The sequence below is a fragment of the Staurois parvus genome, unplaced genomic scaffold, assembly GCF_062004578.1.
Source record: "Staurois parvus isolate SC_StPar_1 unplaced genomic scaffold, SC_StPar_1.0 ptg000293l, whole genome shotgun sequence".
Lineage (NCBI taxonomy): Eukaryota > Metazoa > Chordata > Amphibia > Anura > Ranidae > Staurois > Staurois parvus.
Window position 1 is genome coordinate 4,029,149 of NW_028318089.1, and position 14,514 is coordinate 4,043,662.

The following is a 14,514-nucleotide window of genomic DNA, read 5'->3' on the forward strand; positions in this document are numbered from 1 at the left end:
TGCTGAGCGAGTAAATGAAGAGCCGGCCTCAATGAGAAAAAAAAATAAAAAATGTATTCCTTCAGGTTACCCTCACACACAGAAGCACTTGGATGCTCAGTACAAGTGCATGCTGAGCAGCCAAATCAAACTCCGATGTCCGCTCCATGAGGCTCCAATCACACCTGGGTGTTTTGGGATCACAGCAGAATTGCTGTGATTCTGCTCACGATCTCAAAAAGCACTATAAATTACAAAACACAAATTCAGGTGCCATTATCATTAATAGCACCTAAAGCAACCGCGGTAAATAGCATCACATGAAGCTTGTCACCCAAAAGAAGCTCCTGCTTGTGCGTTTTGAGTTTGAATGCAGCTTTGCAGCGATTCTGCCATGATCCCAAAACGCCCAGGTGTGAATGGAATCTTAGTCCCAGTTTACACTGATGTGAATTTAATGCAAATCAGATGTGATCCGCACTTGAACCCCTGAACAACTACCTCTGACAATCACACTGTAAACAGACAAATCACATCACAAAAAAGTACACCCTGCTGCTTGCCCGCAGCAGGACTAAATGTAAAAAAAACAAAATAAAAACAGGAAAAACCAAACCAAAAAAAAAACAAAACCACTCGCCGGGATGGGCATTCAGCAACATGATTTGCATATCATACACAAAACTGTAACTGTGCTGAAGCAAATTTAAAAAAAGAAACAAAATGTAGGGGAGAAAAAAAAAACCCAAAGATTTGCACTGCCTGGAGCAACCAGATTGCAGGAGTTCTTTATGTCGCTATAACACAGTGAAGTCTATTAGAAATCCTATGGTTACTATTAAAAGCAAGTTTTAACAGAAAGCTTGGAACATACCAATCGGGTAAGGAGAGAAAGTATTTGAAGAAGACTGCTGTTCTTTGGTGTGCAGGTCAGACAGGCTTGGACCTGGATTATGGGGTGAGAAGCTGTCCAGAGATGACTTGCCTGCAGGAGGATGCAATGGTGGATGTGGAGGGGGAGTCTGTTGCTTCAAAAGTAGAGCCTGGGCCAGCTGGCGCTGATGTTGCTGTATCTGCTGCTGCATGTTATTGATTGTACGTGCAACCTGCAGAGGGAAAAAAGCAAAAATGTTGGAATTCTGACAAACTGATTTGGGGGTATTTTAAGGCTGAACTTCAGACAGATATGGCAGACCGAAATGACCATCTCTGAAATCAATACATCACTAAATGTTTTTTTTCTTTAATGCAAGCACTGTAAGTGTCTGCATTTGCTGTTACAAGCCCATTGCAATCCAGTTTACAGCAGAGTCCAGGCAGGAGATGAAAAAGCAGCACAAGCAGTCAGTTGTGCTCATGTGCTAACATGGAGAATGCTGGTAAAAGAACAGTGTGAGAAAGGGATGATCTCCTTCGTATCCTGCTTCTCCTTTCATTGCAAATTCAATGGCTGGTAGAGACCTCATTTGTAAGTGGTAGCAACAAAGAAAAAAACAGGTCTCTTGCCCTGTCAGACTGGGCTGTACAGATCTCACTGGATGAGCAGAAATATAAACCTTTTGGCAGCTTAAGACAGTACATATAGGTCATTTATCTGTGTATTTAACGGTTTGCCTGGCGTTCAGCCTTAAGAAATGAAGGACATGTGGCAAGGCAAATATATTTAAGACATACTGCTCAGAAAATATTTCACTTACAGGATATTATGAATTTTTATATTGGTAAAGAAATATTTAAAATTGAACACCAAGCAGAAAGCCAAATTCAATTAACACATGAAAAACCGTACATGCTTTTCATGTCCTCATATATTTAGATACCTAGTTTTTATATTACATACATTTATATCCAACATTTCATATACAAAATAAGTGCATTTACTAGGCTATCACAAATTATACCCAGCCTACAACACAGTACAGAAGGCAGTGTACATGAACACTTGGGTATGGACAGAGCTGTGTACACCAGATAAGCAGGTTTGACCTACTTGCTGCTCCTGTTGCCTCATGGGTCCGGAAACATTACGCTGAGCCTGTAACATCTGCTGCTGGAGTTGTAAACGCTGATACGCCTGCAGGTGTGAGTAGAAGTGGGTCAGACAGACTGAAGACAATGAAACCATTAAAAAAGACTGCACCAATATGTACCAAGTGACAAACTGGGCAATGAAAACATTTAAGTAGCCATTTAACATTAATATCATTGCTGAAAATGGTTGATCTAAAATACAATTGTTTATTTTAGGCATGTAATTGCAATAATTGTAACCATGCTTTACAGTTTATCTGTAGCTGGAAGGCTACAGAGGCTCATCAATGGATATGAGCTAATGAGAGAAGGGAATCTGCTGTCAACACAACCACACAATTTCATTATTTTTAATAACATTTCCGTTATCTGAAGCATCATTCTAGGTATTGCCTTAAGGCTACCCAAAACGTGAGCAATTGTAATAGGTTATGATCAGCTCTATACAAACTGGGAAAAGAAAAACATGTCCGCTATGCATATGATCAGACCACCACATTCACATTTAAAATAGTTAAAATCTGACCATGGGCAACAGACATGTTGTAGTAAAGATCTATTGGAAGATTATGATGGTTGCTACTCACCAACTGCAGCTGATAGAGCTGGTTCAACATGGTCATATGCTGAGGATTAATTGGCGAGGTTAATAGTGCAGGGTTGAGACCAATGTTTTTTGCTGCAAACTGCAAAAGCTGTGCTTGAACCTACAATAGAGCAGGAAATCAGAAGCGTATTACACGACTGTCCAAACATTATCAAAATGTCAATTTCGTATTTTAAAGAGATTTGACGGAAGACCTCACATAACATACTGCCCAGATTAATAAACTCAGTGAGGTGCAGTCCACACCGGAAGCTGACTCACCAGAGTTGCTATGTCTGGTCAACGTTTCTTTTTTTTTTTTTTTGCTGCTCTGCACCACAAAAACAAAAGTGGGCAGCCACAGCACCCCTAGAGATTTGGCACCGGCTGCTCCAGACAGTGGCAGTTCAGAGTCACGGGAAGGCTTCTTCCCTGCTCTGGTCATATGACACAGCCGAAGAAAGGAGTGTGCACTGCATCTGGCCCAGAGAGCTCTGGTGGGTAGGACTGAGAAGTCTGTACTAAAGGGTGTCTGTAGGGGATGTTAGGAGAGATCTGTACTGTGGGGGATATGGGCTTTGGGGAGTTTGTACTGGGAAGTTTAGGTCATTTTTGGTTGTATGCTGTAAAGTGGCCTGAGCACTATAAATTCCTGACCCCTGCACTTGGTACAATATATGCACTCCAGACCCCTGCACTCCGTGCAATATATGCACTCCAGACCCCTGCACTCCGTGCAATATATGCACTCCAGACCCCTGCACTCCGTGCAATATATGCACTCCAGACCCCTGCACTCCGTGCAATATATGCACTCCAGACCCCTGCACTCCGTACAATATATACACTCCAGTCCCCTGCACTCCGTGCAATATATGCACTCCAGACCCCTGCACTCCGTGCAATATATACACTCCAGACCCCTGCACTCCGTGCAATATATACACTCCAGTCCCCTGCACTCCGTGCAATATATGCACTCCAGACCCCTGCACTCCGTGCAATATATGCACTCCAGACCCCTGCACTCCGTGCAATATATGCACTCCAGACCCCTGCACTTGGTACAATATATGCACTACAGACCCCTGCACTCCGTGCAATATATGCACTCCAGACCCCTGCACCACTATTTTACATTTCATACTCCTGACCTCCACTCAGTACACTGGGAAAAAGTTTCTTTTTTTTTTTTTAAATGAATGTTAATGTTTGTATGTGTCAGTTAGACTCTCGCTTGTTTCATTAAAGCATATTTTGTGGGTAAAAGGACTATTGCATATGTTTGCTGTATATAGGGGAAATAAGCTCAGATTTTATTTAGACCATTCCCCAGTAAGCCCTCTTCTCAAACCCCCTCCCCCCCCAGTATATTTTGACTATTCCCATAATTCGGCATGGCACTTTAGTACTTCAGATCAGTTTGTGGGTGGTTTGGGACCGTTAAAAAAAAAAAAGAAAAAACAAAGATATTATTGGCCCCAGGTGCCAGACCATCTAGGCATGTTACTGAACTTAAACTGAATCCTAGAAATCTGGTATTACAGGCTCTGTATATGACTTTAAAGTGAACCTGCAGTCTCCTCAACCTTAATAAAGTAACACAATACCTACACAGAACATACAAGGTTGTGGGTATGTAGTAAAGATGCTCAACCTCCCCTCAACCATTCATAAGGCTGCATTCACATTTGCCTCTTCCATTTGGTTTATTTAAATGGAGGAGAAAATATTCAGGAAGTATAAAGCGTTATGCTTCCCAGGTCAAGTTCTTATGCATTTAGATGTACTTGCATTTACATGCATTTAGATGTGTTCAAAGCATCTATTCTGACTATGGATGCACAGAATTCTATATGCTCTAAACACAGCTAAACTGAATGCACCTAAACACAGTGTGAATTATACTATTTAAAATCAATTTATGTATTTAGAGTGTACAATAAGTGCATATAAACACATGTATGTCATTGCCAGTGTGAATGAGGCTTTATGCATTGTTTTGTGCCTGAACAACTTATTTACAGACTTGAGCATTTTCATGTGGTTTTGAGGGGTGTAGGAATGCCAATCAGAACAACTTTATGAAAGAAGACATGTCTTGACTCAATCCAAACACAACTTTATGAAAGTTATTGCTTTTGCAGTTTTAGCGGCAGACTGAGAAGGGTGCTGGTTTGCAGGTAGGAGCAGTATGGCTCCTGAACAGCAGCTGTGTTATTTGGCTGGGGCTGAAGAGATTAAAGCTAGCTTTAAAGAGGATCACCAGCACAGTACAAGTTCTTGCCATCTGTTGCTCTTTTTGTGGTTCTGCATGGCACCTTGGTTGTTACGAGCTTAAAACTGCAAGGTGCAGCGTAAACTACTGTCTAAAATTGTATTCCAAACTGCACCTTGTTGTCCCAACTTCTCCCTAGCAAAAGTGCAACTGTGGTTAAAAAATAACTTTTATTAATAGAAAAAGCACAAAAAAAAGTGAGTAGTCCAAAAAAAAAAAAAAAATGGGATATATGAACTCATTCTCCTTTTTTGCGTTCATTGAAGGACACAGGAGATCTTCATAACAGTTGGGTTTTATGACACGACCTGCAGGAGCAGGATGCTAGGTGCAACTAAAACTGAAAGTACTGGGGCCCAGCGCAATACCGGATGGATGCAGTCTGCAGACAAGTTAAGGGAAGTACAAGAAGATGCAGCTTTTAAAGTTTTCCCTCCAGAAGGAAAAACCCTGGACACACTGGTGTGCAGAAGAGTCCCAAAAACGCCAAGCAAGGAGGAGAGGGAAGGACTGACTTGTGAAGCTTCAGCATCCATCTGAGGTCCTCAAATGATCTGATCCTGATGGAAAGATTGCGTTCCAGATCCGTTGCATACTGTTCTCACAGGAACAGGTCATCCAGAGAACCCACAAACGATATCCCATAGAGGAGTAGAAGAGTCAAGACCAGAGCCAGTATCTTGGCGAGATTCGCAGCGAGTGCCGACGCCTGTCCAAAAGGAAGGGCTATGAACTGGTAGTGCAGTTCTCTCAGAACAAATTAAAGGAACTGTTGATGAATGCTGCAAATGGGGATGTGTGCTAAGCGTCCTTGATGTCGACTGAGGCCAGAAAAAAAACCTCTGGGTGTATGTAAAGGATCAGAGAGTTAACCCAAGTACATGCAAAACTTGCGCACATTTAACCACTTCCCGCCCGGCCTATGGCTAGATGGCGGCCGGCAAAACACCTCGTCCCTCCGGGTGGATGCCATATGGCGTCCTTTCGGGCATGCGCAGTTTGCATGCCTGCAAAGCCACGCAGCCAATGACAGATCTGAGTACCAGCCCCGTTGCCGGTACCCTGTGACCTGCTGTGACCAATCACAGCAGATCACATGACAGTTGTATATAATGGATGGCTTCCTGTCATGCCATCCATTGTATACAAGTGTGGTTAGCTGTGAATGGTCACAGTGATCACATGCACAAGCTGAGCCAATCACAGCCTTGCTGTGTCATGTGATTAGCTGTGGCCAAATCACAGTAAGAAAAAAAAAATCCTGAATGAATCGATTTCATTCAGGTAAATGCTTGCTTATAGCAAAGTAATATTTTGCTATAAGCAAATTGTGTAAAAAAAAAAAAAAAAAAAAATAGATCACTTCCCCAAAGTAGTACAATGTTACTATGGTAACATTATACTATTTTGGTCATAGTGAAATATGAAAAAAAATCTTAAAAAAAAAGAAAAAATGTAATAAAAAATAAATTTTTAAAAAAAAAAATTATACTTTTTTTTTCGTACTGTCACCAGTCAGTGTCCCTGATCATAGCCATGCCAGTTATATGATGATGCTGTACTGCACTGGTGACAGTATGTAAAAAAAAAAAAATAGTGAAAATCATTTTTTTTATTTCTTCATTTCCGAAAAATTCTGACAAAAAAAATTACAACTTCAAAAAACTCGCTGTGCCTCTTATGAAATATGCCAGACTGTCTACTTTGCAAAAAAAGTTCATTTGGGGGATATCTGTACTGTTCGGACATTCTTGGACCTCAAGAAATGAGACTGGCTGTCAGTACTTCAGGATTGATCAATATTCAGATATATACCATAGTTTGTGAACTCTATAACTTTCCTATAGACTAAATAATAAATACTAATTTGGGTTATTTTCACCAAAGACATGTAGCAGAATACATTTTGGTCTAAATTTATGGAGAGCAATTATTTATTTGCAAACTTTTATAACAGAAACAAAGAAAAACATGTTTTTTTTTCAAAATTTTTGGTCTTTTTTTGTTAATTTAGCAAAAAATAAAAACCCCAGTGGTGATTAAATACCACCAAAAGAAAGCTCTAGTTGTATGAACAAAATGATACAAATTTTAGTTTGGATACGGTATTGTATGACCGCGCAATTGTCATTCAAAGTGTGAGAGCGCTGAAACCTGAAAATTGGCCTGGGCAGGAAGGGGGTAAAAGTGCCCGGTATGGAAGCAGTTAAAAAAAAAAGGCGTTCGGGGCCTTTAGATCCAGAAGTGGACGGACACTGTCCTTTCTGGAAACAGTGATCAACTGGAATAGAGGAAATGCAATTGTGACCAAACACAAAAATTCATAAAATGTAAGTACATAGACAAATATCCATGTGCACATCAATACCAGTGCAAATAACAAAGGCCAATGAAAAAAGCTCCAAGTGTCAATCACGTGTTTAATAAATAAAATTAAAACTGTCCATGTCTTTAGTTGGTGACTGGTCATCACCAACAAAAGACACTTGATGCAGTGCTGGGAGAATGCCTGAATCTAAGTTATTCAGCCTGTCACCCAGCACTGCAGTTGATTGAAGACAAAACTTAATTGACGGGGAAAAAAAAAAAAAAATTACATCAATTGAAAAAAAAAAATAATTTATTGACTGTCACTGGACGAAAGTCTTGAAAACATGAAAGGAGACAAAAATCTTATGTCTTTACTCCTGAATACCAGGTGGAAAATTGAGCTGTGTGTTACAGAGGGGGAAAGCGTATAATGTTCACCTGTCTCGCCTTGAATTGGCTGTCTGCCTATTACAATTTGATTTCACATCTGGTGGCTAGCTTCTGAAATGTGTATTGCACCAGTACATGCAGCCAGAAGATGGGTACCATCTGTAGAATTTGTACTGTGGTGGATAGGTACCATATATAAAGTTTTTACTATTGAAATGGAGTACGCAGTCAAACAGATGGACTGGGGCCATGTATATGAATACTATTTTGTACTTACTTTTCTCTAAAAAAGGTTTTCTACATTTTTAGGAAATGTACGTGCACATACAGTATATATTTAAGAAAAAGGTAGTGAAAAAAACAAGACAAAAAAAACAAAAAAAACTTCTATCATATTTGGCTAAATATAGATCTGACCTACAAACATGACACTAATGATTAAGGGAGGCTGATCAGACAGATCAATGAGAACTCTGGATTAATTATGTAAGTAACCCTCTACATGAAGTATACCCTCCTGAGCACTGGGCTGACAAACACTCTGAACCATCATTGCAATACAAAAAAAAAAAAAACACACAAGAAAAGCACAATAAGCACAAAAAGTAGATACTCCCCTTCAGTAAGCAATCAGATTACTTGTTTAATTGCCCCTTGGAATTGATGTAGAAGTGTATTTCATACATTTTTGTAAAGTAAGCAGTGAAAGTACTTGATTTTGACTTGGTATCAGCCTCGTGTAGCCCCTGTACAGCAGAGCTCAGACTGGGAGCAGAAAAAGCAGCACAACAACAAGCTAGGTATGCGAGTACAAAACCCACAAAAAGAAGTCCCAACAGAGAACCAATCTGCAGGCGCACAGACATACCAACCACACACACCAGAACATGCACTAACATAGAGATAGGACCATAGAGGCCAAAGATCATATGATTATGACCAGTTATGCTAGATCTATGGATTAATTATGTCATCTACAAAAACTGAGACACGTGACTCAGTGGGCAAAACGTGTTGTCACAGCGTCGTGACGCCCGCGCTCCAGGCAGCACCACGCAGCTTTACCAACTCACCGCCCACACTGGGCAAGCACCTTGCAGTCACATGCATTTAATCCGTACATGTAATCTGACTATAGCAGCTACACAGACTGTATGACTATACAGAGGATCAAGACTGACTGATGTGAGCGATCGTATCTGGAGTGCTGAGCCAATAACATCAGGGCCAGGCTGTGACTAAATTGGGGGTTGGTTCCTGAACTATGATTGCTCCGTGAGGCCTCACACACCTGGTGCCTTTCTTCTGCCTGCATGCAGTGAATGGTTGTGGCTACCTATAACCTATATCTACACATTTGCTACTGAACTCCAGCCTGCTGCTCAAGGTTGGTCCTATTTGCTGTACTTGCAAACTGTAACATTTCTTGCTGCTATCTCCACTGGAGCCATTGTCACATTCTTCATCTATGCAAGCATGGTTTGACTGCATGCAGGGGCAATTTATCATAGGTTTGAATTTCCAGCATTGATTGAAGATACCCCTTCATGAATGATGGACTGTCATTAATATCAATGTCTATTTATACCAATTCTGGTCGTAGATGATATAATTGATCCATAGATCTAGCATAACTGGTCATAATCATATGGTCTTTGGCCTCTATGGTCCTATCCGTATGTTAGTGCATGTTCTGGTGTGTGTGGTTGGTATGTCTGTGTGCCCAGGAGGGTGTTTTTATGTCACAAGACAACGTTGTTGTTTGGTTTTTAACAGTGTAGGGAGGAGGGATATTAGTTACTATTTATATTTTCATATTTTTCAATAAAACATTTTTCAAGCCGCAGATTGGTTCTCTGTTGGGACTTATTTTTGTGGGTTTCTTACTCAAATACCTAGCTTGTTGTGTGTATTTTTGGTCCTGAGGACATCATCCTTATGTTTGGGTGAGTCGGCTATACATTTTGTATATATTTTCTTTGCAGTGGATCCCAATTCTGCTTTTATGATTTTCAGTATAAAGTCAGTTCTCCTGCAGTGCCCATGAGCTAACTAGGAGCAGGCTTATAGGAGGAGGGAAGAAATTAACTCATTAGTCAGATGCTTCTCTATTCCATCAGTCACAGTCTAAGGGAGGTACAAGACCTGTAACTGCTAACCTGTTAACTGCAGCAGAAAAAAAAAAAAGAGCAAGTCTTCTGTCCTGATCCGTTTCTGTATTTTTTTCTATTGGTTGAACTAGATATACTTGTCTGTTTTGAACTTAGCCATGTAACTATGTAAAATAGGGCTGTGTGTCAGAGTGGTGTATATTTCAGGATTGGTTGGACAGAGTACAAATCCATTGCCAGGTAAAACAGTTCTCATATGTGTTTCATTTGTGTAGTTAACCGTTTCTATGGAATCCAGCTTTTATTGTTCACTAGCACTTTTCATTTAATTTTCTCCCAATTTTTTCACAGTAGTAGCGGAATTATGTACAGGACTGCCAAGTAAAATGGCATTACCCATAATTCCTTTCTTTTTTGGAGAGGGTTGTTTTACTCTTCACAGGGAGCAATGCTTGAAGCCTTCCTATGAGTATTTTGGGCTCCAGCAAACTCTAGAATTGTGCATTACAGACGTCATACCTTTTCATTGTAAACATGCCAGGCCACTTAGGATATTCCAGATCTAGACACTTACCTGAGGGGATAAAAACTGAGGCACTTGAGCACGAAGACTAGGCTGGGATGAGTTGAGAGGTTGCACTGGTGGCTGCTGTGGCTGTTGCATGGACCTGGCTTGTGCTGCTCCACTATTGCCAAACATACCCAGATTGCCACTCTGTAACTGTGTGAAGGGTATATTGTTATCAAGCCTGAATTTCTATCATGCATCTTCCTAGCTCCTAGACCAATTTTCTGCCCTGAAATCTTCTGCTACATAATAATTTTTTCCCTGAATATATACAAAAGAGGTAAGAAAATAAAAAGACCAAAAGGGCCTGCCTGTGACCTCCTAAAAAGTTGCCCTTATAAGCCCAGACCTTTTACAAATCCAAGTCTGAATGTCATTCCACTATTTCCATTGCAATGCCTAGGACAACTAACCAATTGCTGGAATGCGGACAACTGGCTAAACTTTCCTAAATCCTATAAGTCTCCTTAGAAGTTAATCTGTTATTTCTGTAAAATGTAATAAAAACTAATCACGGATTCTTAGGGCGCTTTCACACTGCCCCCGCGGTTTAGCTGCAGTGTACCCATGATTTCCAAGCATTTTACCTGCAGTTTCCCATGAACTTCGATTATATCCTATATTTTTGGAACGTTTTCTGAAAGCGCACCAAAAGTCCCCCATGCTGCATCTTAGGTGAGCGTTCAGAAAATGCACCAAAAATGCAGGACATAATAAAAGTCAATAGGAAACTGAGGGTACACTGCACTGTATCCACGTTGCAGCTAAACTGCAGCGGGGCAGTGTGAAAGTGCCCTTATTGTACAAAGAGACCATTTAAATAATGAAAATGCTAGAAAACTGGGGTTTTCCTTATTGCACTTTGACAAGCATTTCTCCTAAGTTCTTACCTGTCTAGAGGAATTCAAGTTCTGCATGTTTAGGCCTGGTGTCATGCCACCAAGGGCTTGATTAGGGAGTGCACTGTTGGGATGGGGGAGCTTCAGGCTTGGTGAAGGCAAAAATGGTGAAGTAGTGGGCTCTTCCACTAGGCCGCCATCCTGATTGAAGAAAAAAAAAAAAAAAAAAAAAAGAGACAGCGTGAGTGGTGGTCAGCACATTAAAAGCACCAGAGGCAGGAGGCAAAAAAAATCAAGTCCAGTAAATGATGTAGCAGGATAAATATACCTTAAAGAATACCCATCATTAAATATTTACAGACTGTCATTATGATGCCTTTCTGAAAATTCTACCTGTCTAATATAAGGGCTCACTGGCTTCACTTTGAGTCACGGATCTGGAACAAGTTAGCAGGATCAGGAATTTCAGAAGTCAGTTAACAATGGTGGCCTATAAATTTTTCTCATGACAGAAGGGTTTACCTCTTGACCTTTGTAAATTTTACCTACTTCATGACCAGAGAGAGCACTTTTTGTTTTTCAGCACTGTGCCATTTTAACTGGCAATTGCTCGACTATGCAACATTGTACACAAACAAAATATATATAATTTTTTTTTTCACAGAAATAGAGCTCTCTTTTGGTATTTGCTTACCACTGGATTTTTAAAAAATTTTTAATATATAAAACAAAAAAAAAGAAAGAAAATGTTGCCAAAAAAAAGTCCACTCTGTTCTAAATCACATCCAATAAAAAAAAAAATCAAGTTACTTCATAAATTTAGGCCAAAATGCATTCTGATACATGTTTTTGGGAATAAAAAAAAAAATCCCAATAAGTGTATATTAATTGATTTATGTGAAAGTTATAGCGCCTACCACCTCTGTCATGCAACTCCTGGCAAAAAGTATAGAATTACCACTCTTGGAAAATGTTCATTCAATTGTTTAATTGTGTAGAAAAAAAACAATCACTGAAATGTCTCAAAACTATTTTCATTTAACATTCCAACCTTCTGGCTTTAAGAAACACATAAAAAAATAAATAAAACTGTAGTCAGTTGCAACTGTTTCTGTAGATCAAGCAGAGGAAAATAAATATGGAATCACTCATTTCTGAGGAAAATAATATGGAATCGTGAAAAAAAATACTACAGTTCATCGCTAGTACTTTGTAGCATCACCTCTGGCTTTTATAACAGCTTGAATTCTCTGAGGCATGGATTTAACAAACCGTATTCTTCATCAATCCGGCTCCAACTTTCTCTTACTGCAGTTGCCAGATCAGCTTTGCAGGTTGGGGCCTTGTCATGGACCATCTTCTTTAATTTCCAGCATAGATTTTCAATTGGACTGAGGTCCGAACTATTTGCAGGCCATGCCAGTGACATCATACTGTATGTCTTTCTTAAAGGAACGTTTCCACGGCTTTGGACCTATGGCAAGATGCATTATCATCCTGAAAAATTATGTCATTATCACGGAACATCCTGTCAATTGATGGAATAAGAAAAGTGTCCAAAATCTCAATATAAATTTGTGCATTTATTGAAGATTTAATGACGGTCATCTCCCCTGTACCTTTACCTGACACACAACCCCATATCATCAATGACTGTGGAAATTTGCATGTTTTCTTCAGGCAGTCGTCTTTATATGGCACCAAACAAATCATCACCCTGCCCAATGCAGATTTATCACTGAAGATCACTTTCATCCAGTCATCCACAGTCCATGATTGCTTTTCTTAAGCCCACTGTAACCTTGTTTTTTCTGTTTAGTGTTAGTGATGGTCTTCGTTTGGCATTTCTGTATGTAAATCCCATTTCCTTTAGGCGATGTCTTACAGTTCGGTCACAGAAATTGACTCCAGTTTCTGCCCATTTGTTTTGCTGTGCATTTTCTTTTTTTTAAGTTTTCTGTCTTGACGCTTTGATATCTTCCTTGGTCTGCCAATAAGCTTCCCTTTTACAACCTTCCCATTTGATTTGTACTCGGTCCAGATTTTATACACAGCTGACTGGGAACAACCAACATCTTTTGAAACATTCCATGATGATTTACCTTCTTGAAGAAGTTTTATAATCCTCTCCTTTGTTTCAAATGACATCTCTGGTGTTGCAGTCATGATCCATGTCAATCAGCTTGGTGCAACAGCTCACCAAGATGTGCAAGCACTCTTTTTAACTGCAAACTAAATTAGCAGATGTAATGTGATGCAGATGTTTGTTTTAGAACTGCAAAGTACATGGTGATTCCATAATATTTTCCCCAGAATTGAGTGATTCCATATTTTTTTCCCCTGCTTGATCTGTAATAACAGTTGCAATTGACTACAGTTTTCTTTTTTTTTTTTTTTTTTTAAGTGTTTCTTAAAGCCAGAAGGTTGCAATGTTAAATGAAAATAGTTTTGAGACATGTCTGTGATCGTTTTTTTGTTCTACACAATTAAACAATTGAATTAACATTTTCCAAGAGTGGTGATTCCATACTTTTTGCCAGGAGTTGTATATACAGGAATTTAGGCAGCTATGATGCTATACTGATAATGGTGGTAATCAGCGACTTATAGCGAGACTGTTATAGGGTGGGGGGCAATTTGTCGCTAACAGACCCTCACTGGGAGGTACACTAACTGACTGACATCATTAGTGACACTAATACAGTGATCACATATAATACTGTACAATGTATTAAGGACACTGGCTGGAAAGGGGTAAACATCAAGGGGTTTAGTGTGTGTCTAACAAGTGTAATGTTTGTAATATATGCTGCTTTCACTAACATATCTGGTTGCTTTTTTTCGCCCTACTTTGCAGGGAGAAGAAACAGCCAGATCGTTGATCTGTGTACAGAACCCTGTGTGTTTGTAAACACAGGACTCCATGCTGTGATTGGCTACAGCCGACTGGCAGGTCTTCGCAATAAATCACCAGCTGGGACCTGCTGACAAAATCCCACTGTAGCTAGTGACAGCGCGGGTTAACAGGGGGCGCACGCGTCCCTAACTTAGAACAGTCTTGATGACGTACATGTACACGATCCAGCCTGCCTGTGCCGCCCGCCTGCAGTAAATGTACTGTGGGCACAAACTTGTTAATTGTGTGTTAGTTGTTGCTATCTTAAACCTTTTGCTGCTGGGCTCTACTTTCCACCTCGACATTACTAAATCAGTTTTGCCATTTTTTCAAATGCATTTTACATAGTTGAACGTCTTTTAATCTATGCAAAGCAGCATAGGGGCAGCTGGTGAAGTCGGATACTTGCTAGCCTCTTGCATGTCATTACTATTTGTTGAATGTGTACCACATTATGGCTTTATTTTGAGACAGTTTGGAATTTTTTTGATGATTCATTGAATGGCTGTATCTCAGATATGTTGCC

At 39.9% G+C, this 14,514-nt stretch overlaps 1 protein-coding gene across 1 annotated transcript in view; it reads right to left on the reverse strand.

Annotated features, from left to right (window-relative positions):
- The window catches only part of TNRC6C (trinucleotide repeat containing adaptor 6C), a gene marked incomplete at its 5' end in the record, with an annotated part of 45,581 nt that overhangs the window by 15,333 nt on the left and 15,734 nt on the right, over window positions 1-14,514 (reverse strand). The window contains 5 exons of the mRNA XM_089682628.1: window positions 854-1,085; window positions 1,970-2,053; window positions 2,598-2,717; window positions 10,260-10,406; window positions 11,144-11,293. Coding sequence (XP_089538754.1) covers window positions 854-1,085; window positions 1,970-2,053; window positions 2,598-2,717; window positions 10,260-10,406; window positions 11,144-11,293 — 733 coding nt within the window. The remainder of the gene's footprint in view (window positions 1-853; window positions 1,086-1,969; window positions 2,054-2,597; window positions 2,718-10,259; window positions 10,407-11,143; window positions 11,294-14,514) is intronic.